The 24,275-nt window shown below is 40.7% G+C and overlaps 1 protein-coding gene across 2 annotated transcripts; it reads left to right on the top strand.

Moving 5' to 3' along the window:
* Positions 1–10,710: 10,710 nt before the first annotated feature.
* On the top strand, positions 10,711–20,774 carry TMEM52B (transmembrane protein 52B). 2 transcript variants are annotated; one of them, XM_065941388.1, is made up of 6 exons: positions 10,711–10,822; positions 11,212–11,358; positions 13,626–13,669; positions 16,049–16,087; positions 16,657–16,823; positions 18,588–20,774. In XM_065941388.1, exons 2-6 carry the CDS (start codon positions 11,305–11,307, stop codon positions 18,830–18,832), a joined length of 549 nt encoding a protein of 182 aa, XP_065797460.1. In that variant the 5' UTR covers positions 10,711–10,822; positions 11,212–11,304; the 3' UTR covers positions 18,833–20,774. The 2 variants fall into 2 exon arrangements, with proteins under 2 accessions (XP_065797460.1, XP_065797467.1); XM_065941395.1 differs by having other exon boundaries at positions 10,713–10,774.
* The last annotated feature ends 3,501 nt before the right edge of the window (positions 20,775–24,275 follow it).

The raw sequence follows: 24,275 nt of genomic DNA, 5'->3' as shown, positions 1-24,275 counted from the left end.
GTGGTGAATCTGATAGTGTTTCAGGATATTTCACCAAGTAATTTATGAAAGGGAAAATTGTATTTTCCATGAGCCTCAGAGGAGTAGATTTTTACCCATGCTTCAGATAGGAAAACTGAAATTTAAAAGGGTAAGTTCCAAAAAAGTTGTAGAAGAATGTGCATTTAGACCAGATTTTTATTCCAATATCCATAAATGTTTATTTCACTATACCAGACTATCTCTACACTAGGGTCTTTCATAAGTCTCACATTTTCCTTTTTAATTTTGATAATATTTTTTGTCAGCAATAGGCTTAGGAATTTGGCAGTTAATCACATATGACTCATCTCTCTAGCCATGACAACCTTGGTAATTTTAGAACTTAGTTAGGAATACTATTTCATACAGTGGCAGTATAGAGAAATATGCAGCAGATGGAGCTAGTTTGTGTTTTTTTCCTTTACTATTACCTTGGTCTATAATCTAGGGAAATTGGGACACTACAATGTCTACTTGATAATGTAGATAAAGTTGCTGTAGGGATTCAAATTAGATACTGAGTGAAAGTGCTAAGTTTTGTACTTCAAACACAGTAAAAACTCAATAAATGATAGCTATTATTATTAGCAATAGTAACACTCAGTTCAGTTCAGTCGCTCAGTCATGTCTGATTCTTTGTGACCCCCATGCACCGCAGCACACCAGACCTCCCTGTCCATCACCAAGTCCCGGAGTCCACCCAAACCCATGTCTATTGAGTCAGTGATGCCATCCAACCATCTCATCCTCTGTTGCCCCCTTCTCCTGTCTTCAATCTTTCCCAGCATCAGGGTCTTTTCAAATGAGTCAGCTCTTCGCATCAGGTGGCCAAAGTATTGGAGTTTCAGCTTCAACATCCGTCCTTCCAATGAACACCCAGGACTGATCTCCTTTAGGATGGACTGGTTGGACCTCCTTGCAGTCCAAGAGACTCTCAAGAGTCTTCTCCAACACCACAGTTCAAAAGCATCAGTTCTTCGGCACTCAGCTTTCCTTATAGTCCAACTTTCACATCCATGCATGACCACTGGAAAAACCTTGACTAGATGGACCTTTTGTTGACAAAGTAATGTCTCTGCTTTTTAATATGCTAAGTTGGTCATAGCCTTCCTTCCAAGGAGTAAGCTTCTTTCAATTTCATGGCTGCAGTCACCATCTGCAGTGATTTTGGAGTAAAAAAAAATAAAGTCAGCCACTATATCCACTGTTTCCCATCTATTTGCCATGAAGTGATGGGACTGGATGCCATGATCTTAGTTTTCTGAATGTTGAGCTTTAAGCCAACTTTTTCACTCTCCTCTTTCACTTTCATCAAGAGGCTCTTTAGTTCTTCTTCACTTTCTGCCATAAGGGTGGTGTCATCTGCATATCTGAGGTTATTGATATTTCTCCTGGCAATCTTGATTCCAGCTTGTGCTTCCTCCAGCCCAGCATTTCTCATGATGTACTCTGCATATAAGTTAAATAAGCAGGGTGACAATGTACAGCCTTGATGTACTCCTTTACCTATTTGGAATCAGTCTGTTGTTCCATGTCCAGTTCTAACTGTTGCTTTCTGACCTGCATGCAAGTTTACACTCAACACAGTTGAATTTTTCATCAAAGAATACATTTTATACGTGTTTGCCTTAAGTCACAAAGATTTCTATGGGATCTCAACAAAGATACTATATGTGCTGCTGCTGCTGCTAAGTCACTTCAGTCGTGTCCAACCCTGTGCGATCCCATAGACAGCAGACCACAAGGCTCCTCTGTCCCTGGGATTCTCCAGGAATGAATACATTCTCCAGTGCATGAGAGTGAAAAATGAAAGTGAAGTTGCTCAGTTGTGTCCGACTCTTTGCGACCCCATGGACTCCAGCCTACCAGGCTCCTCCGTCCATGGGATTTTCCAGGCAAGAGTACTAGAGTGGGTTGCCACTTATTCAGGTGATAAAATTCTCACCTATCCCCCCTCCACCCCTGACAACTTCCTAACCAGAAAAGAAATGTCTACTTGCAGTTATCCATGCTTTAAAAAAAAAAAAAAAAAGCCTTATCTATGAGAGATTTTTAAAAATTATTTATGGGCAAAAATGGTGTGATAGCTAATATATGCTTTAAATGATACCAGAAAAAAATATATATATATAAAGAAGGGACTACATGGCAGAGCTTCCCTGGTGGTCCAGTGGCTAAAACTCCATGCTCCTAAGGCAGGGGCCCTGGGTTCAATCCCTGGTCAGATCCCACATGCTGCAACTAAGAGTTCTCATGCTGCAACTAAGACTTGGTGTAGCCAAATAAATAAATATTTTTTTTTTTTAAAGAAGGGACTGCATAAAAGAAAATTGGAGAAAAGTAAATAAATAAACAAAATATCTAGGAAACCATTAGGAAAACTCACCAATATGATAGTTTAATTAGGATTTCATTTCTGTCCCTAAGTTTCTTGCCCTCCCTTTTTCTGTACAGGGTACCTGAGACCAAATTGAAAATAGTTTGTCTACCACTTAAAGTGCTACTCTGTGAGAGGTTCACAGAGGAAACCTCAGCATGTAACCAATTTGTCCCCCTCCAATCAGCTTGTAACAAATCAGTGATACTTTCCTTTTAACTAGAGACCCATTTGACCTCCCTTGATTGTGAATGCCAGGAAGCAAAAGATTAAATACATTACTGCATTTGCCACAGTGATTGTTCACATAACTGGAATCTCAGGAAATTATTTTAATGATGATTAATAAATACTGAAATGACACCACAATGAAGAGGAAACCTTTTCGCTTCTCACAGTGACAGCTATTTTGGAAGCCATCAATATTCTAGTGGATTAAAATGAGCCATTATGGGCTTCCCCCATGGTTCAGCAGTAAAGAATCTGCCTGTAATGCAGGAGACTCAGGAGATATGGGTTCGATCCCTGGGCTGGAAAGATTCCCTGGAGGAGGAAATGGCAACCCACTCCAGTATTATTGCTGGGAATATCCCATGGACAGAGGAACCCAGCAAGCTACCATCCATAGGGTCCTTAAGAGTCAGACATGACTGAGCACACATACACTAGAAGATGAGACATATAGGTAACTTTGTTGAGGAAACGGACATGGTACATGTCTCTTATGAGCATATCACATCCTCCTAGCCTTTACAGGTTGTCCTGGGAAGAAGTGTATCAGAAGGATGCATGTGAGTATGTAGTTAAAATACCCAAAGAAACACACACGACCAGAAAGAACTACAGAAGGCTCAAGATTGAGCTAGATCTCTCACAGTTCTGATAGTCACCTCCACACTTCACTTATGAGACCCAGAAAAGCATAATCATCCATTGTCCTTTGGGTCAACACTCACAGCAATCTCCCTAAGCAGTCTGGGACTTGGTGGCGAGCTCTACAAATTCTGTACTTCCTTCAAAAACAATTTCTTTTTTCTTTTAATAAATCCTCTCAACTTAACATTTAGAGGTTGGATTGTCATCATCAATTTCTTTTTCCACCTTCATTTTATATACTCTAACATGCACTGTCAGTTCAGTTCAGTTCAGTTCAGTTGCTCAGTTATGTCCAACCCTTTGTGATTCCATGAACTGCAGCATGCCAGGCCTTCCTGTCTATCGCCAACTCCCGGAATTTACTCAAACTCATGTCCACTTAGTCGGTGATGCCATCCAACCATCTCATCCTCTGTCATTCCCTTCTCCTCCCGCCTTCAGTCTTTCCCAGCATCAGGGTCTTTTCCAGTGAGTCGGTTCTTCACATCAGGTGGCCAAAGTATTGGAGTTTCAACTTCAACATCCGTACTTCCAATGAATATTCAGGACTGATTTCCTTTAGGATGGACTGGTTGGATCTCCTTGCAGTCCAAGGGACTCTCAAGAGTCTTCTCCAACACTGTAGTTCAGAAGCATCAATTCTTCGGCACTCAGCTCTCTCACTCAGCTCTCTTTATAGGCCAACTCTGACATCCACACATGACTACTGGAAAAACCATAGCTTTGACGACATGGGCTTTTGTTGGCAAAGTAATGTCTCTGCTTTTAATATGCTGTCTAGGTTAGTCTTAACTTTTCTTCCAAGGAGCAAGCATCTTTTAGTTTCATGGCTGCAGTCACCATCTGCAGTGATTTTGGAGCCCCCCAAAATATAGTGTCAGTGTTTCCCCATCTATTTGCCATGAAGTGATGGGACCAGATGCCATGATCTTGGTTTTCTAAATGTTAAAGTTTTAAGCCAACTTTTGACTCTCCTCTTTCACTTTAATCAAGAGGCTCTTTAGTTCTTCACTTTCTGCCATAAGGTGGTGTCATCCGCCTATCTGAGGTTATTGATATTTCTCCCGGCAATCTTGATTCCAGCTTGTGCTTCATCTAGTCCAGCGTTTCTCATGACTTACTCTGCATATAAGTTAAAATAAGCAGGATGACGTACACCCTTCCCGATTTGGAACAAGTCTGTTGTTCCATGTCCAGTTCTAACATGCACTGTGTTGATTTTCAATTCCATTACTGTTATTCCATCTCTCCATTTAAACTATAAACTCTTGAAAAGTAAGGATTGATTGCCTTCTGTTAAGGAAACCTCATTCTTTTCTACACCAGACATACCATGTAAATTGTGTTATATTCTACAAACAGTTAACAGTTAGCACATGAGGTTCTTAACTATGAAGATATCACCAGCATGAACTAGATTTTTAAACTACAAAGACATTTATGGAAAATCTATCTCAATTCTATTATTTTATAAAGTAGAACTAAAGCTGTCCCCCCACCCCGCAACCTTATTTAGTGGTTTACTGACTGTCTCTTTTCTGTCTGATGCTACACAAAAACTCAGTTCACTGTTCTTTCATTTGTATCAGATCATAAAAGACATAGGTGGTTTCTTCTGAGTGGTATTATAAATGCAGTATGCTGCTGCCGCTGCTAAGTCGCTTCAGTCGTGTCTGACTCTGTGCGACACCATAGACGGCAGCCCACCAGGCTCCCCTGTCCCTGGAATTCTCCAGGCAAGAATACTGGCATGGGTCACCATTTCCTTCTCCAATGCATGAAAGTGAAAAGTGAAAGTGAAGTCGCTCAGTCGTGTCTGACTCTTAGCAACCCCTTGGACTGCAGCCTCCCAGGCCCCCTGTCCATGTCATTTTCCAGGCAAGAGTACTGGATGGGGTGCCATCGCCTTCTCCTAATGCAGTATGAAGGTCTCTCAAAGGATTCAGTGAGAGAGTTTTCAGATCACCAAGACAGAGAATATCAATTTCACAGAAGACTTTAAACGTGTTGTGTGGTAGAGGATACCTGCATTCACTCTCAAACCTTTTCTTGTCATTTGTTTTTATTTTTGGTCACACTCTACCCCTTGCAGGATCTGTGTCCCCGAACACGTGCCTAGAGTCTTAACCACAGGACTACCAAAGAAGTCCTTCAAAGTTTTTCTTGATGTCTGTTGAAGAAGGGACACAGAGCTCACACAGAGGTGCCATCACGTGGACAATGTGAAAAACTAGATCAGTCACTGTCTTCCGCGTGATCTAGTTCCTCAGCATGGCCATGTTGAGGGCCATGTTTTGCCTTCTCCTATTCAAGCCCATTAGAAATAAGTGGGTTCTTCTTTTTTTCTTTTTTGTGATAAATGTTATGTAATATAACATTTTTACCATTTTAACCATTTTTAGATGTACAGTTTCATGGCATTAAACACATTCACATTGCTGCTTAACCTTCCACACTATCCATCTCTAGAACATTCTCATCTTCTCTAACTGAAACTGTATCCTTTAAACAATAACTCCTATGATGGTTGATTTTATGCGTCAACATGAGTGGGTCACAGTGGATGGCATCACCAACTCGATGGGCATGAGTTTGAGTAAACTCTGGGAGTTTGTGATGGACAGGGAGGCCTGGAGTGCTGCGATTCATGGGGTCACAAAGAGTCGGACACGACTGAGTGACTGAACTGAACTGAACTGAACCATTTCAATTACCATTTCAATATGGACTTACCTGGTGGCTCAGATGTTAAAAAATCTGCCTGCCATGCAGGAAACTGGTTTGATCCCTGGGTTGGGAAGATCTCCTGGAGAAGGGTGCGGCAACCCACACCAGTATTCTTGCCTGGAAAATCCCACGGACAGAGAAGTCTGGTGGGGTAGCAACGAGTCAGACCCGACTAACCAGGTAACACTTACTGCTTACCATTTCAGTCAGTCGAGTAAAGCAGATTTCTCTCCATGTGAGTGGGTTTCATCCAATCAGTCGAAAGCTTGAATAGAAGAAAGGACTAGCCTTTCTCCAAAGAAGGAAAAAAAAATTCTCCAAGTGATAGTCTTTGGACTTGGACAGGAACTGCACCACTGACTGTCCTAGGTCTGGACCCTGCCAGCTCACACTACAGATATAGACTTGTCAGCCTCTATAATTGAATGAGTCAATTTCTTATAATAAATCTCTTTAGGTATATATAGAAATTCTATTGGTTTCATTTCCCTGGAGAACTCTGACTCATATAACACCCCATTTCTTCTTCCTCCCAGTTCCTGAAACCACCATCCTATTTTTTGCCTTTATGAATCTGACTACTCTAGGAACCTCATACAAGTGGAAGTTTATATTTGTCCTTTTATATCTGTCTTATTTCACTTAGCATAATGTCTTTAAGATTCATCCAGTGTTTCAGTATATGGACTTTTCAGGTGACTTAGTCATAAAGAACTCGCTTGCACTGCAGAAGATGCAAAAGATGTGGGTTCAATCTCTGAGTCAGGAAGATCCCCTGGAGAAGGAAATGGCAACCCACTCCAATATTCTTGCCTGGAGCATCTCATGGTCAGAGGAACCTGGCGGGCTACAGTCCATGCAGTTAAAGAGTCAGACATGACTAGAGCATAGACACAGCAGCAGTAACATTGTAGTAACTGTCAGAATTTCCTTCCTTTTTAAGGCTGAACAATATTCCACTGCATAAGTATGTCACATCTTGTATATCCATTGATTCATTGAGGAATTTTTGTCTTTTTCTGTTTTGGAAAGATCCTTGGGGATAATTTCTACAATCTTTATGTGGCAGATAGCTGGACAGACTTGATAGATTGTAAGTGGTTCTCACTATTCCTCTGCAATCTCTTCCTCTTAAATGTGGGTGGAATTTATGGTTTGGGATGAAGTAAAGGTGATGTAATGTATGTGATCATGTATATGTGGTTACATAAAGTACCATGCCTATCTCAAGAAACAAATGTGCATGAATTCTGCCTAGGGGAGCTTAGAAATGAATCCTTTCCCAGTTAAGCCTTTCAGTGAGAATGCAAGCTAGCCAGCACTGTGAGCACTGTCTCATGAGACCCTAAGGAGAGGTTCGAACTAAACTGTGTCCACATTTCTGAGCCACAGATCTTGTGAGATAATAAATGTATATCATTTTACATTGCTGCTTACATAATTTGTAGTAATGTGTTACATGGCATGTAAAACCAGTAATTCTATGATAATCTTAATCCTCCTATTTTGCTAAACTTCTTTGAGTCTAGTCCTATCACTGACTTTCAGTGCCTCTGAAGTTGCCACTCAATACTTAAACTGCAATATTGATTTGTAAAATAGACACGCTATATTTTGTCTTCCTGGTGGAGCTTCCAGTAGTTGTAAGATAGAACTGGTTTGTCCTGTTATAGTATCTATTTTTGAAGATCCACTGTTCAACTCTTTCTAGGTCACCCTAGATGCCTCAGAGCAGTAATGGTCCTAGCCTCTGTTTCGCTGAATGCTCAGCAGTAAAGAATCCACCTGCCAATGCAGGAGATGAGGGTTCAGTCGCTGTGTGGGAAAGATCCCCTGGAGGAGGAAATGGCAACCTGATCAAGTATTCTTGCCTGGGAAATCACATGGACAGAAGAACCTGGCGGGCTACATACAGTCCATGGGGTTGCAACTTAGTGACTAGACAACAACAGCAACAACAACACTGACCTGACCTAGGCAAACTCCAAAGGAGAATAATCAAAGGAAGCAGACATAAGAAATTCCTTAACCCCACTTATTACAGGTATTGTATAACAATTCCCTGAAGCATAGGTGAAAAGACCTGTGTACAGTCCCCTCCATTGGTTCCACACCACGTCCTTAACAACCTGGGTACAAGCTAATGATTCACGAGCATAATGGAGCCACAGAATTGTGTAGGGTTGTAATGAGATCATTCTCTTCTGGCTCAGCCACCTGCCCTTCCAATGCAGGCTGTCTTCAATCTTCTCACTTGCATTCTCTCTCCTGTCTCATCAGTCCCTACATGGATGCTTTGATAGAGACTGAACTCAGAGTTAAAACCACCACAAGGCATAATCACTTCCATTTGAATAAATAAGCAGTTCTAACCCAGTGGTGGGAGGGGTGGGGGAGGGAAAGCGGCAGCAGTAATTCTAAGAAAAATAACTAGAAGGTCATTAACAGAATTCCATTTGTTCTAACTTGTTAGGAAGCTGGAGGGCAAAGAGATGATGGCAATCACAAGGCAGGAAAGTGCAATGGGGGTGAAAAATGTCATGTTAATAGGAAAACCTGTTCATGCAGGTGACAGCTGGCATGATTGGGAGAGAAGAGGGCCAGGGTAGCAAGGGGAAATATTGAAGAACAGGAATCCTAGGAAAGCTAAAACAAGGTCATGGTGACAATACATGAAGCAGGAGGACATGTTATCCAGTCTATCGAGGGTAAAAGTCACTGTTAAAACTGAGTGAAAATCAAAATAATCTTGGTTAACTCTCACAAAATATTTTTTTCATATCAGGGTTAGTATATGAAGCCTGGCGGATACGGTCCATGGGGTCTCAAAGAGTCAGACATGACTCAGCGATTTTCACTACATTCATGATATATACATTTCATACACATTAACATATTTGATCTCTCTAAGTGTATAAAAGTTAGTGTCAGTCATGTGTTAGCTCAGTCATGTCTGACTCTTTGCAAACCCATGGACTGTAGCCACCAGGCTTCTCTGTCCATGGGATTCCTCATGCAAGAATACTGGAGTGGGTAGCCATTCCCTTCTCCAGGAGATCTTCCCAACCCAGAGATTGATTCCATGTCTCCTGCATTGCAGGCAGATTCTTTACCATCTGAGCCACCATAAGTGCCTGAAGTAACCTGATGCTTTTGAATTATGGTCCTGGAAGAGAATCTTGAAAGTCCTTCAGACTTCAAGGAGATCAAACCAGTCAATACAAAAGGAAATCAACCCTGCATATTCACTGGAAGGACTGACGCTGGAGTTGAAGCTCCAATACTTTGGTCACCTGATGCAAAGAGCTGACTCATTGGCAAAGATCCTGATGCTGAGAAAAATTGAGGGCAGGAGGAGAAGAGGGCAGCAGAGGCAGAGGATGAGATGGTCGGATGGCATCACCAACTCAATGGACATGAGTTTGAGCAAACTCCGAGAGACAGTGAAGGGTAGGGATGCCTAGTGTGCTGCAGTTCATGGGGTCACAAAGAGTTAGACATGACTTAGTGACTGAATAATGAACAACAAAAACAATTATTAGTATTATTACTACTATCAATTTTATATAGGATGCAACTGAGCCAACAGAGAGATGTAATATCTTGCTCAAGATCCCACAGCTAATAAGTGACCAAGTAAGTATTTCACCCCACAGACAATATAGCTGGAGTCTTAGCCATGATGCCCCACTGTCTCTTTGACAAGAGAAAGAGAAGAGCAAGCTAAATGATGCTACATCACACTCTGAATAGAAATACTCTAATCAAAATGCCTTCATGTCTCTGATTGTATTTTCTCTATGAAACAACATCTAGGGCAGGACTTATGGGCATTCCATTCCTAGTTTATGAATTGGAAAATTGAGGACTGAGAAACTATATGATAATTTAGTGAAGGGCTGAGATTCTGCCACCTTTGTCCTGTAAAATGCCTCCTACCTGGCCCGTCTTCTGCTGAAATTTGGAACATACTGTTATGTTTTTTAAAAATGACATAGTGTTCATTTATTTCTGAAAATGAATGATTTTGGATCATCAGTATTGTACCAACTTTTTCTCTCACTATTTGAATTCCTTGGCTAAGAAAAGAAATTGAGTTTATATTCTCCATTCTCGTATCACACTGTTATGCTGTGTGGGGGCTTTTAGAACCAACTGCCCCCAGTGGTCTTCTCTCAATAACTCAGTAGAATCAGATTTTCAGAGTTAGAAAGGATATGAAAGTTGCTTCCCCCCACCCCCCGCAATTTTTATGAGATAGATCCCTGTAAACAAATGTCCAATTTTCCTATGAAATAATTTATTTTTAAAAAACATTCTTAAAATTTTGTATTAAAAGATTACTGGCTTAAGCACACATCATTTATACAACATTCATTTGTCCCTAGAGAGGTGAATCTCTATAAATATTCTATGTCTTTTCCATGGGTACTTATTTTGGCTCTGACTTTAGATTATATGAGAGAGAGAGAGACATATAGATCTTGAGTCTTGTTTTCGAAATGTCTGTTTGATTTTTCACTATTTCAATGAGAATTGAGGTCAGTGTGGAGGGCAACTTCAAGGACAGCATCCAGAAATTCTAATTTCCAAACTTGCTTTTCCAAAGATGCTATAGCTTTCCAGTTCATTTGGCAACCTCTCAGCCCCACTTCAGTGTCTAGGAATAAATGACCCAGAACCAGGAGAGTTGATTATCAACACAGTGAAGGGGGGTGGTTTCCAAGAGCGAGAGAGGAGGGCTAATCACATGGAGAGCCGGTGTGAATGGAGGTTGGCAGGGTGACTTTCAACCAGCAACAGTCATCCTGGAGTGCTTGGGTGAAGGGCCAAGAATATTACTCCTTTTCTGATGGAAAAGAGACTTTATTTGTTCTCCCTTTGATCCTCCTTCAAGTCCAGTTTCTCACCACTGCCTAGAAAAATACCTAATTCACAGGACTTACGTGTCCTTCCTGCGAGTCATCCTTTTGGAGCAAGTGTGGAAAAAGTTCAAGGCATCTAGATAGGACTAAAAGTAGAATGGAAGAAAAGGAGGGGCAGGGAAGCAAATGTAGAGACCTTAAACCCAGGGGCAGAAGTAGAGAAAGAAGCTAGGATGAAAGGGGAGAGAAAAATTACCGGAAATAACAACTACAGAGAGTGAGAGGAGAGAAAGAGACAGAGGAGGAAAAACCAACTTATTGCTGAGAGAAGTTTCTCTCCTTAAGTCCTCTAGGTCAAGAAGCCAGACATGGCCTGGACCACAGAAAGGAGACGACGGACGCCCAGTGCTTGATCTGGAGAAGTAAGAGTTCAGCCAGATGGGACTGCACTCCCCAGCCCTGATGCCCTCTGCCCTGGTGTATTTCATCCAGGTGAGTCATGAAAATGCAGGAATGAGACTTTTGTTTGTTTCTCAGATAAGTCAACTTTCAGAAGAACCTGGTGGTAAAGTGAATGAGGGGGAAAGACATATACTTTTGAACCAAAGGGGTGGTAGGGAAAAAGAATTAACTAGAATGTTCCCTTAGTATTATAGGGTTGCATAGTGACCTGTGACTAATGACATCAATGAAAAGAAGGACATATAACATATATACAAGTAGGATAGCGAAGGCAATATAGAAGTGTCTGTTATGTATATTTCTCTCTTTTAGCATCTTATCACCTAGCCCTCAAAATCTCAAGTAAATTATTGAGACTTCCCTGATGGCCCAGTGGTTAGGACACCATGCTTCCACTGCAAGGGGCACAGGTTCAATCCCTAGTGGGGGAATTGAGGTCCAACAAGTAAGCCACTCATGTGGCCAAAATAAAAGAAAAAAGGTTCTCAAGTAAATTATTAAAACTAAGGACATAATTCTCCTAAATGGTATGTCCCACATCAGCCTTAATACCACTCTAGCAGTTTAGGTGCTTCCTGGTCAGAGATAAGAGAGAGAAAACTCTTTAAAAGTAATTTGGACCTTTTATTTCTCTCCATTGAAAAACAGAAGATTCTAAGTAACTCAATTAAGAAAGGGTCATTGGACTGAGAGATTCCAGACCATTGTCAGAGAGAAGTTTATTCAGTTATGAAATCTACTAAGAAGAAAAGCAAATGATGAAATGGGTTGGTTTCCAATTTCTGTACAGCTCCTAACAGGAAGGGTGCTGTCTATTTGCTTCCTATATACCAGCTAATTGAGTGCCTGAAACCATATCTTTTTCTTGTATTTTCTTTTTGCTTCCTCTTCTCTTCCTGTCCTTCCCTTCCAAATTTCTTTTCTCATTTCTTCTCTTTTTGCAACAGGCTTGAAAAGGGATGTTTTGTCTACTAACCACTTTAGGCTTTTTAATTTTTATTTTCCTTTAGTAAAGAAAGCAAAACGAAGTCCCGTGGATGGGTGGAGGAAACCCATACTTTGCCCCTTAGTGAAACCAGGAGTTTCTCAAGTGTTTTTTTGCAGAAGTCAGCTGTTAGTCCTTTTACAAGTCCTTTTCACCCGATGTCATGAGTCTGCGTGTCCCCCTGCTCCCAATTCTCAAGAAATACAAATTTCCATCTCTTTTTAGAGAAATTTTGTGGCATTTATTGTTGATTTCCTGTAATATCAAATCATCCAAGTTACTGGAAGAGTGAAACAGCTTTTAGAACAAAAATTTACCTAGAGAGGCTTGGAAGGAGAAAGTCAACTGAAAAATACCTAGAAGAGGGGGTGGAAAATTTCTTTCCTTGGAGTAGAGGGACCTGACAGCAATGTCAAGGAGTTAGAGCAGATTTGTCTCTGTTTCTAGTAATTCATTCAACATGAACATATGATAGAATTTTGTTTGGAATTCTGGCCAAATCTATAGGTATGTGCAGTTAGTCATGTTACTTAAATTTCTATGCCTTAGACCCTTAACATTTCAAAGCAAAGTACTTACTGGCATGGTTATTGTGCCAAAATGTTATGAAATCTTAAAAATCCTTAGCAATCTGGCTGGCAGAGAGTAGCTATTCAATAAATAGTTCTTTCACTCCCTCCTCCCCTTCTTCTCCTGTATGGTGAATTTTTGTTTTTGTTTTAATATTTGCCCTCTGAACAAGCTGAATGACATATCCAGCTTAATCTTAAGTCATATTTTCAAAATGTTTTACTTGGATTGTAAATAGTACTACACAGAATTAAATACAGAATCACCACCACGAAGGCACTGAGCTGCTTTTTTTTAACTTTTAATTTTAGGTTGAAGTATTGCCAGTGAGTTATTGATGTACAGAGGAAATAAAAAAGAGCACTGGGGTTGAATTCAACTTGTAACTGAGAAAGAATTTGAAGGATCTATCTGGGGGACAGATGAGAAAGTTTCTAAGATGAACAAATTGGTATAAATACTGCATCTCATTCACAAATCAGGGATGCTCCCTCTCCACCACCAAAAAAAAGAGAACCAAATCAGAGTAGACATTTGCTCTTACAGGTTTTCCTACTTTGAATTTAATAAAGATCAGGCATAGGAGAGATGAAAACAGTCCTAACCATGATTGACCCTATGACCTCCTTCTTGTATTTGCTTCACCCTCACCGGCTAACCTCAGTCATGAGGGTGCCACATAGGCTGCTGAGCAGAGCAAGTGAGACCATTTCCCTGTCTGAGATTATTTCCCTTCCTACAGCTTCCTCGGGCAAGATGTGAGGAGAACTGTGTCAGCCCTCAACAGTAAGTATCTGAGAGTGCTCAGCGGAAGGAAGGCGAGACAGACAGAAACATCAACACCCCAAACAGGGTCAAAATGTCATTAGATAGCTGTGATTTCCCTATTTCCACTTAAATGCGCTTCCACCCACTAATCTCACAGACGGGGTTCTCCAAAAACAAACACGCATTCCTGTCATCCTAAACACTCAAAGTAATACTGCTGACAGCATTTTTTTTCCAAGGCCAATCTTCCTATCAAAACTGCACACTTAATCTCAGTTTATACAGTCATGGAGATTTGCGAAAGATTTTCTCTCCCATGCTTCTCAGTGACTCACTGGGACAGACAGAATTCACTAGACTCAGACAGATAAACGTGGGTGATTGCCAGAATTAGAACCATCATTTCAGATCTACAGAGCATTTCCTATTTTTTAGGGCATGCTAATATTTACCGGACTTTCCTGGTGGCTCAGTGGTAAAGAATCCGCCTGCCAACACAGAAGATGCAAGAGACATGCAAGTTCGATCCCTGAGCCAGGAAAATCCCCTGGAGAAAGAAATGGCAACCCACTCCAGCAGTCTTGCCTGGGAAATCCCATGGACAGAGGAGCCTGGTGGGCTACAGTCCATGGGGTGTCAACAGAGTCAGACAAAGCTTAGCGACTTAACAATAAGCACAGTAACAACAATATTCATTGCAGGTGTCATTTAGCTGTCACTTGAGGTGATTATCCCTCCATCTAAATCTGTCACAGTTAGGACTCATGTGGACACAGGACACCGAGATAAAAAGGGAAGAGATTCATTCCTCTTGGAGGTAAATGGTTTAAAGGAAGCAGGGAGAGTTTGAATAAAAGACTTGCTTAGGCTGAAGAAAAATACATATTTAGCCACGGAAAGAGTTTCCCAACAGTCAAGTCTGTTAAACCCAGGGGGAACGGCAATGGCCTTCATTACTTGTCTCATGCTCTTTGAGGTTTCACACACCTACCACTGTAGAAGGGTTACTTTTAACAGAATCAGAATCATAACACTGTCGAACTGGAAGGGGCTTTGAATGAATGAGAAATGTGAGGACACTTAAGAGACACTGTTCATTGATGAAACAAACTGTATGGTCTACAACTGTGCAGAGAGGATGGAGAAGTAGATTTCAATAGATTTCAACAGATCACTGTATCCAAAAGGATTATTAAATGCATTAATAATTATCTTCAGTAACAAACAAATGTTTTCCTTCCCCTCCTCTTCCCACTTGTAAACTTATCCCACTTCTTGTCCTATGCAATCCATATTTTCTTCACCCTATAGAGAAAATTGATAATTGCCCTAGTTCATTCAGAGTATTTAATTAGCTTTCATCATGATGGAGTTGGTTTTTACATTCCCCCCCACCCCTTCTTGTTTGGCCTCAGTGGATATGCTTACCAGTTTTGATCCTGGATGTGAAAATTTAAAGCTCTTTTTATAGTGGGAGTTTTTATGGTTTTATTGTGACCCCCTTCTTTTTCTTTTTTTCTCCTTTGTTTCTGCTTTTTATTTTTTATCAAAATATAGTTGATTTATAATGTTGTGTTAGTTTCTAGGGTACAACAAAAAGATTAAGTTATATATATATTTTTTCATATTCTTTTCCATTATAAATTATTACAGGTCATTGAATATAGTTCCCTGTGCTATATAGTAGGACTCTGTTGTTTATCTATATGGTCGCCCTTTTTGCAACAGCTTGTAAAACAAATTATAAATGTTCATGCTTATAATTGAAATATTCTTTATGTTTAAACTATTGACTTCAAATATATACAAACCTTAACTGTCACACTCATTTTCGCTCTTTGTAAGCTTACTCTGCAAGTTCTTTCTTGATAATCGTCATCAAAACTGTTTACAATGATTGTGGTTACATGTTCTATTAACATTACTTTCATGAGAACTAGTTTAGTCTGTCTTGTAGTGATTTACACAATGGTATAAACCACTTCTGGGCTTCCCAGGTGGCACTAGTGGTAAAGAACCTGCATGCCAGTGCAGGAAAGGTCAGAGACGCAGTTTCGATCCTTGGGTCGGGAAGATCCTCTGGAGGAGGGCATGGCAACCCACTTTAGGGTTCTTGTTGGAAAATCCCATGGACAGCGGAGCCTGGCAGGCTACAGTCCATAGGGCTGCAAAAAAGTCAGATACAACTGAAGCAACAGCATGCATGCATGCATAAACCACTACTAAAGGCATCCCATTTCATGATAGATTTAGCTGGTTACACTGAAGTTAACATAATCTGTAATGCTTTTATTATAAAGGTGTACAGTTTTGTAACTCATATTTTTGATTCTGAAAGTATAACCGGCATTGATTATATTTTTATTGCAAAATAAAATCTTTATTCTTTCTCCATAGCTGCCTGACCACAGATTGGGTACATCTCTGGTATATATGGTAAGTTTCAGCTATGCTATCCAAAAAGCCATTTAAAAGGAAGCTTTTCTCAGGGATTTTATTTTTTAGTTTTTTTTTTTTTTTTTCATTTTTAAATATATTGACAACAGGGGGAAACAATCTGAGATATCGAGCCTACTTACCTAACATCTCACAGAGTAAAACCTCTTTTCCTCATCACTAACCTATGTGACAATACGGCAGGATTTCCTATTTCAATACCATCTCCTGGGCCAACAATCAACAGATTGTTGTGTACTTTCGCAGGGTCAACTCTAGAAATAGCCACAGAAAGGAGATTACTTCAGTAAAAATCTGTCCCTCCAAAACGCACTTAAATCTCTCATGAATTGTTCAAGTGAACTGACTTAGTCTTGCTGACAAAATAAGGAAGTGTATATATATATATATATGACAGCAAAGCCTGGGAGCTGAAATCTTAAAGCATTCTAAGAAATATTCAAGCAAGAATTAAAATGTAGACATTGAAGGCTGATTATGCAAATTGGTTTAAAAAACAAGCAAAACGAGGAGCACAGAGCTCTCACTACTCCGTGGGGTCCTTGCAGGTTGCTGGTGGTCATCGGGGCACTGCTTCTCCTGTGTGGCCTGATTTCTGTATGCTTCCGCTGCTGTCTGGGTCGCCAGCAAAATGGGGAAGAGGAGGGCCGGCCACCCTACGAAGTGACGGTCATCGCTTTTGACCACGACAGCACTCTCCAGAACACGGTCACTTGTGAGTACACGGACGCGTAACACGGGAAGTGAAGCCAGGTTTAAAAGAACATCTAGTGCGAAGGTGTAAACACGTTGATCGAACAGTATTAGACTTATTTATTTATTCACGTGTTATTTTAGCTTGCACCGGGTCTTCCTTGCTGCATCTGGGCTATCTCTAGTTGCCCCGGGCAGGGGCTACTCTCTAGCTTCGGCGGGAGGGCTTCGCATTGCGAGGGCTCCTCTGGTGGGGGCACGGGCTCTAGAGCAAGCAGAGTCAGCAGTTGTGATACAGGGGTTGAGTTGCTCCCTGACATGTGAAATCTTTGGGGACCAGGAATGGAACCCTTGTCCCCTGCGTTGTCCGGTCGATTTTCTTAACCACTGTACCAAGAAAGAAAAAGAAAAAATCACTCGGTTGCATCTGACTCTTTGTGATTCCATGTCCGTGGAATCCAAGCAAGAATACTGGAGTGGATAGCCTTTCCCTTCTCCAGGAAAGCTCTTTCCATCCCAGGGATCAAACCCAGGTCTCCAGCATTGCACGTGGATTCTTTCCCAGCTGAGCCACCAGGGAAGCCCGCTGTATCAAGAGGGAATAGTATTAAAGATTCTAAATCTTGGGGCATCTTTAATTTCCAGACACCTGATGGTGTGGTGACCTTGCCTCTCAGGGATGCTGTACTTTTGGTCTGATGATGGAAGAAGTGAAATGTTAGAGATGATATTGGAAATGTCTTATAGGAAACATTTCCAAGTTTATAAACAATTACTTTGATAAAACTATGTTAAGCACTGCACATATCCCTTTTTTGAAAACATCTTAGATTTTGTGAAAACCAAACTTATATTTTCTCTTAACTATACTATATTTTTTATCTTTAGAAAAATTAGTCATGGAATACTTTCAATTCTTTATTCACAAGGTCTTACTCTGTTAAATATTAGGCCCAACACTCAATAGTTATAAGACACTTTTCATTATTTCCCTCTGTTCTCTTCTTTGGATTATATTCTTTCCCTCAAATTGGAGAGTGACCTCTTGGGCAGAACAGCAGGTGGCAATATCCTGTGATATTTATTTTGAAAAGAGAGAGCGCTATAGCATATTGTTCACCTTTTCCTGCTTCTTTTCTCACTGTCAGTCCACGGGGAAAGATAAATAGGCAGAAACAATTACTTCGAAGGGATCTGCAACTTCAATGGGTTGGCATAAAGGGTTCTAAATTTGTAAAGGGGAAAGAAAAGGGTTATGGGATGTGGGGACACATTTTAGATGATTTGAGAAAGCAAAGAGGGAAGTTGGTTTCTACGCAAGCTTCACATGACTTTTATAACATCTGTTGCCAAGAGTGACAATGAGTTTTGACACTTGTTTAAAATGAAGAGTGATTGGGCTTCCCTGGGCGACTCAGTGGTAAAGAATCTGCCTCCCAATGCAGGAGGCACGGGTTCAGTTCCTGGTCCAGGAGGATCCTACAGGTTGTGGGACAACTAATCCTGGCCTCCTCAACTACTGAGCCTGTGCTCTGAAATAAGAGAATCCACCGCGATGAGAAACCCACGTCCAACTAGAGAGTAGCCCCTCTTCACCACAACTGGAGAAAACCTGTGAGCAACAACGAAGATCCAGGGCAGCCAATGAGTAAATAAATAAGAGGGACAGAAGCTAGACACCCTTTTAATAAAATAATATAAATAAAGGGGAACTGCATGTGCTGTAAGTCTCAGGTTTCTGAAGATGCCACATGTACTTGAACTCTGGTCCTTCTTTCCTGCCCAGCCCTGCAATCAGTGTTCGGCCCTGCGGCTCGAAGGATCCTGGCTGTGGCTCACTCCCCCAGCTCCCTGGGCCAGCTGCCCTCCTCTCTGGACACCCTCCCAGGGTATGAGGAAGCACTTCGCATGACTCGCTTCACTGTTTCAAGGTGCGGGCAGAAAGCACCTGATCTACCATCAGTGCCAGAAGAAAAGCAACTGCCCCCGATGGATAAAGAGTCTCCCGGAGTACAACACTCTTCTAATTGATGGGGACCTTTTTTTTACCGTTGTGTTTTATTTAGCTGTAACAAATCAAATTACTAAAACTTTTGTTTATGTTAAATTTGAGATAAGCCTATAGACCCAGCCAGAGAAATGCAATTATAAACAGACATGGCCACCAGTTGCTAGTAGTAACAGTTACTATATTACACATATTTTCACTTGTAATATGTTAAACATTCCTTCTTTGGTTCCTGCTTGCAACACAATTTAAAATTAGCACACCAAAATAATTTGCATTTATAAGTGATTTATAGGGAAAATATCACATTTATAAGTGACTTAAATTCTCTGTAATTTAATGTCTCATCTGCTGAAGTATAGTAGTCATAGTACCTTAGAAGTTCCTTTTTAATTTACTTTTAATTGGAGGATAATTGCTATATAATATTATATTGGTTTTCTGCTGCACAACTACATGAATCAGCCATATATATATATATATGTATATATATCCCCTCCCTCTTGAACATCCCTCCCACTCCCTGAAATCTGGTTTTATTAATGTACTGGAGGTGGCCTCAGGGTTGGTAGATATTCACAGACAAATGGAAAAATTTTTACTAACTTTCAGAAGGGTTAGGACGGCATCTAAACATCATTCTGTGGGAAAGATAGATTCTAACTCTTCATTTGCAGATGCACTTATTTTCTACTATGGGATGCTTTTATTGAAAATTCTTTATCCAGGGGTAAAAAAATTGCAATTAACCTGTAGCGATGCTGATTACCGCTGAACTGGAAAGCACCAGAGGCACCTTGGATTCCTTCATCTATCGAGTTCCTTTCCCCAGAGGATGCTGCAAGTTGCTGGTTTCTTTAGCAGCAAACAGGTTGTGGACACTTGCGGAGAAAGACACTCGTATAGGCACAGCCAGAGCTGTTAATGCACTGAATTCACACACCCTTCCTCTCGTGAGAACATTCACTTTTATGCTAAATGACTGATAATTTGGGACATCATGTAATACCTCACTGGACATCCAAAATCCAGGGGTGGGATTGCAGACATGGGCTAAGAGGGCACAGTAAAGTACTGAAGTGCAAATATCAAGGTCTTTCTTTCATTCTTCTACCCACTAACAGTATGGGAAACTGAATAGAATGCAGTAACAGTTCCATTCATGTTTTAGTTCCTCTGCCCTGCAAACACATGCACGCGCATGCAGGCATGCACACATATGCACATGCATGCTTTTGTAACTCTAAAAGAATAGCATTGTTTTGGACAATGGTTTGACTGCTTGACACTTGCTTCTAGTGGTGACCTTCACTGCCACCTGGTGGAACCATGGTAGAAGTGCATTCTCCTGTTGGCACCTAAAGCTTCCCTGGTGTCTCAGTGGTGAAATATCCGCCTGCCAATGCAAGAGACGTGGGTTTGATCCCTGGATCAGGAAGATTGCCTGGAGGAGGAAATGGTAACCCACTCCAGTGTTCTAGCCTAGCAAATGCGTACCTCTCCGATCCCTGGAGCACTGTTTGGAGTCCTTCCCAGGGCACCGTCCTGCTGTTGCATTGCTAACCTGTCCACATAACACGCTACCTCCAAAATGTCCTGTTATTGGAAAATTTAGGAAATGAAGTACATTTGGGGAAAAACTACTTGCCAGTGACCTTAGGAAAGTCACCAAACTCTTTCAAGCACAGTTTCTCATTTGTAAAATAAGGCATAATAACAGCACTGATGATAGTTGTGAAAATCAAATAAGCTGTCTAGAAATGACAAGGTTTGTAAATTATTATACACATGCATTTGTTGCTCTTACTTTTGACAATTTATTTTCACTCGCCTCCTATGATGCTGCTGAGAATTATATTCTGATTTGTCCTTTTGCCAGTCAGTCTGCTGTGTTATTGCTAAGTCACCCCTCATGTAGCTTTATTTATTTCATCAATAAATATTTGTTGGTTGAGGTAAACAGCTGGAGACATGTGATCTGTCTTGATATATCCTGTGCAGAGGTAAGGAATATTTTAGAAAATTTGTTTATTAGGCAATTAGCTCCATTTCAGGGAGCAATACAGACCCAGGGGTGGCTGATTAATGCACCACCTCGTTAAACCCTTTCTTGGAACACTCAATGAGCCAGGATGGAAAATGTTCTAAGTGAGTATAATCTGCTGGTGATCTACTTTATTCTGAGTCATTTAAGACACTGCCTCTGGAAACTGTTAAATGCATGAATTGTTAATAACTCCCGAGGGGGCCTTGCTTTGCACTGCCAAATGAACCTCTTCAGTGTCACATATTCCATGAAGTGCTCTAGATCCTTTCAACCTTCAGGATGCTACAGTCTTAAAGAAGTTAAAATGTCCTCAGGTACAAGGAGATCTTGAAAGAAACCCTGCCTGTAAGGATCTTGTTCTAAAGGGATCTCTCTGCCTCACTTTCCCTTCCCCCTTGCCCTGTCCTCAGCCACATGGAGTCTCCCGCCCCTGTCCCCCTCCCATTTTGTCACAAACCATTAGCAGCTATTTGGCTTCACTTCTTTACTCAGCCTAAGACATCTGTTCATCAGCTCAATCCCTTTCACCTCTGGTCTCAATTTTGTTTCACCCCTTTTAACTATCCTCATGGGTTTCTCTGCTGGCTCAGATGGTAAAGAATCTGCCTGCAATGCAGGAGACCCTGGTTCAATCCATGGGTCAGGAAGATCCTCTGGAGAAAGAAATGGCAACCCACTCCAGAATTCTTGCCTTTCAAACTTCAATATCCATCTTTCAAACTTTAAATGTGGGTTCAGTGAAGCTAACTGATCTCTTCCCAAAGTCTACATCCCTGAGCAGTGCTGCAGTCAAAAAGATATTCTGGGGACAGGACTTGCTGACGGATTGGGTAGGGAAACTTTGTAAGGGAAAATTAAATTCCAGATCAGTGACCTGAGCCAATGTGTGGAAGGTATACCTGTCTTTGAGGATGCGGAAGACTAGTGGAGACCTCATTTAGGGGGGAATTAAACTCAGGGATTTCTAAGATGGGGGAAAGGCAGCTGGTGGTAAATATAAACCAAGTTATTCTGAGATAAGGTCTAATACAAGAAAGCAACAAGGAAGATTCAGATGTGCCAATGAGAAAAATTGTTTTCCTCATGAGTGAGGGAATCCTCAATTTGTAAAAAAAAAAAGAAAAAAAATTCCACATTGGACCTTTACACTTTGCGTTTATAAAATAAGCCACTGGAAATGGCCCAGAGATTGTTGAATTTGCTGCTCTGGGTATTCAGGGTCTGGGCAGGAGGACGTAAGTCTGGAAGCTCTTGAGTTAAAATGATTATATATATATATATATATATATATATATATATATATATATGGATATAAGTAAGTTAACCAGTTCTCTGTTCTCCTTGTTCCTCTTGTTTTTTTTTAATTGTTCACTTTCTTTTCATTTCTTCCCTTTATTGCACATTAGTTTGTATGAATTATATATTCTAAAAAGAAGGGTGAGCATAAGCTGAAGAAAAAAAACATTACATTGCTAAGCCTGGTACTCAGTATGTCCTACACTGAACTTGAAGACAGTCATGAAAGTCTTGTGCTCAATGTTTAGAGAATTCCATGTGCTCAATGTTTTAGAAAGACACTGATAGAAGTCTAAGGTCTTAGCTGAAGTGCGAAAAAGCAGGTCTTCAATCCAGACAGGAGTATACACTGTAAAAATCCTAGTTAAAAGTGATGAAAGCCTGAAAAGGGATGGGGGACTGGATATGGAATGGCGGTGATGAAATGAATGATAATCACTTCTTCTCTTCAGGGGAACTCTAAGCTGTACGTAGACTGACAACACGGAATAATAGAGTAGTTAGGAAATACGACTTCTACATTATTGTTCTCTAGGTTTTTTCTGTCGTTTTAAGCAGTGAAGAAGAATTTCTGCCACTCCTTTCTCAGTTCAAATGGTGTAAATATGTGTAACATCCTGCAGTCTGCCTATGAAGCTTCATTATTCAAACTCTATAGCTTAATCTATATATTTAGCTTAATTTTGGTTTTCTAGGGTGATTACCAGTCAATCTATTTGGCTTTCATCATTGTTAACTAGGATTTTTACAATATATGCTCTTGTCTGGATTTGGATTTTCTAACGTGTTTAGCAGTCAAACCAGTCGATCCTAAAGGAAATCAGTCCTGAATATTCATTGGAAGGACTGATGCTGAAGCTGAAACTCCAATACTGTGGCCACCTGATGGGAAGAACTGACTCACTGGAAAAGACCCTGATGCTGGGAAAGACTGAGGGCAGGAGGAGAAGGGGATGATAGAGGATGAGATAGTTGGATGGCATCACTGACTCGATGGACATGAGTTTGAGCAAGCTCTGGGAGTTGGTGATGGACTGGGAAGCCTGGAGTGCTGCAGTCCATGGGGTTGCAAAGATTCAGACACGACTGAGTGACTGAACTGAACTGAACTGAACTGAGGGTGATTACATTAAGTGGGGGGAAAAAAAACAACCCACACTTTAAAAAATAATTTTTTATTTGCCAAAATCGAAACTCCTATAATCAGGGTCATGTCCAGTGGGACATGGATATCTGAAAAGAGTGTCAGTATCTATATGAATGGACAGAGTAGCATGGAAGCATATAGACTACCATATATAAAACAGATAGCCCATGGAAATTTGCTGTATGCCTCAGGAAACCCAAACTGGGGTTCTGTCACAACCTAGAGGGGTAAGAAGAGGTGGGAGGTGGGCATAAGATTCAAGAGGGAGGAGACATGTGTATACCCATGGCTAATTCATGTCGATGTATGGCAGAAACCAATGCAGTAAAGCAGTTAAAAATAAGTAAATTGAAAAAAAAAAAAAGTCAACGATTAAAAAACAAGATTCATTATAAAAAAATATCTACATAGCAGGAGGAGAAGACTCTGAGAGCATGAAACTCCCAGTCTGAGAGAGATGGACCAGACGTGGACTAGTTTATACAAGGATAACGCAGGAGCTCCTTTCTGTGGGAAGATGAATCTGAGAGAAGAGTGACTGGGTTGTGATGACTGGTTTTGTCTGTGGTTTAGGGGCAAATAGAACAGCACAAGAAACCTTGTTGTGGTTTGTTTCTGGTCCAAGTCTAGGTCGGGATTTATAGTGTCAAATCTTGTTGAACTGGCTTTATAGGTCTGGCTGAGAAGACTATAAGAGGGTCTGATTAGTTAACACATTAGGAGTTTACACATATATGAGAGCATGGAACTAAAGCAAAAATGAAATTTATGTAACAAATTTAAGAAACGGGAGAAAAATGGCAAAGTCTGGGAACAGCCAAGTTTTGTTTTCTTTTCATCAGCTGAACATATTGGCTGGAAGGTAATAAAGAAGCCAGGATGGGAAGTCCGCCCTTGAACAGGCTGACAGCGAAAACAATTTCAGTGATTTATGGATTGTCTAAGATGCATTTGTGGAAGATAATTTACAAGTTGT

This window comes from Muntiacus reevesi, chromosome 1 (assembly GCF_963930625.1).
Source record: "Muntiacus reevesi chromosome 1, mMunRee1.1, whole genome shotgun sequence".
NCBI classification, from domain to species: domain Eukaryota; kingdom Metazoa; phylum Chordata; class Mammalia; order Artiodactyla; family Cervidae; genus Muntiacus; species Muntiacus reevesi.
This window is presented reverse-complemented; position numbering and strand designations above follow the sequence as displayed.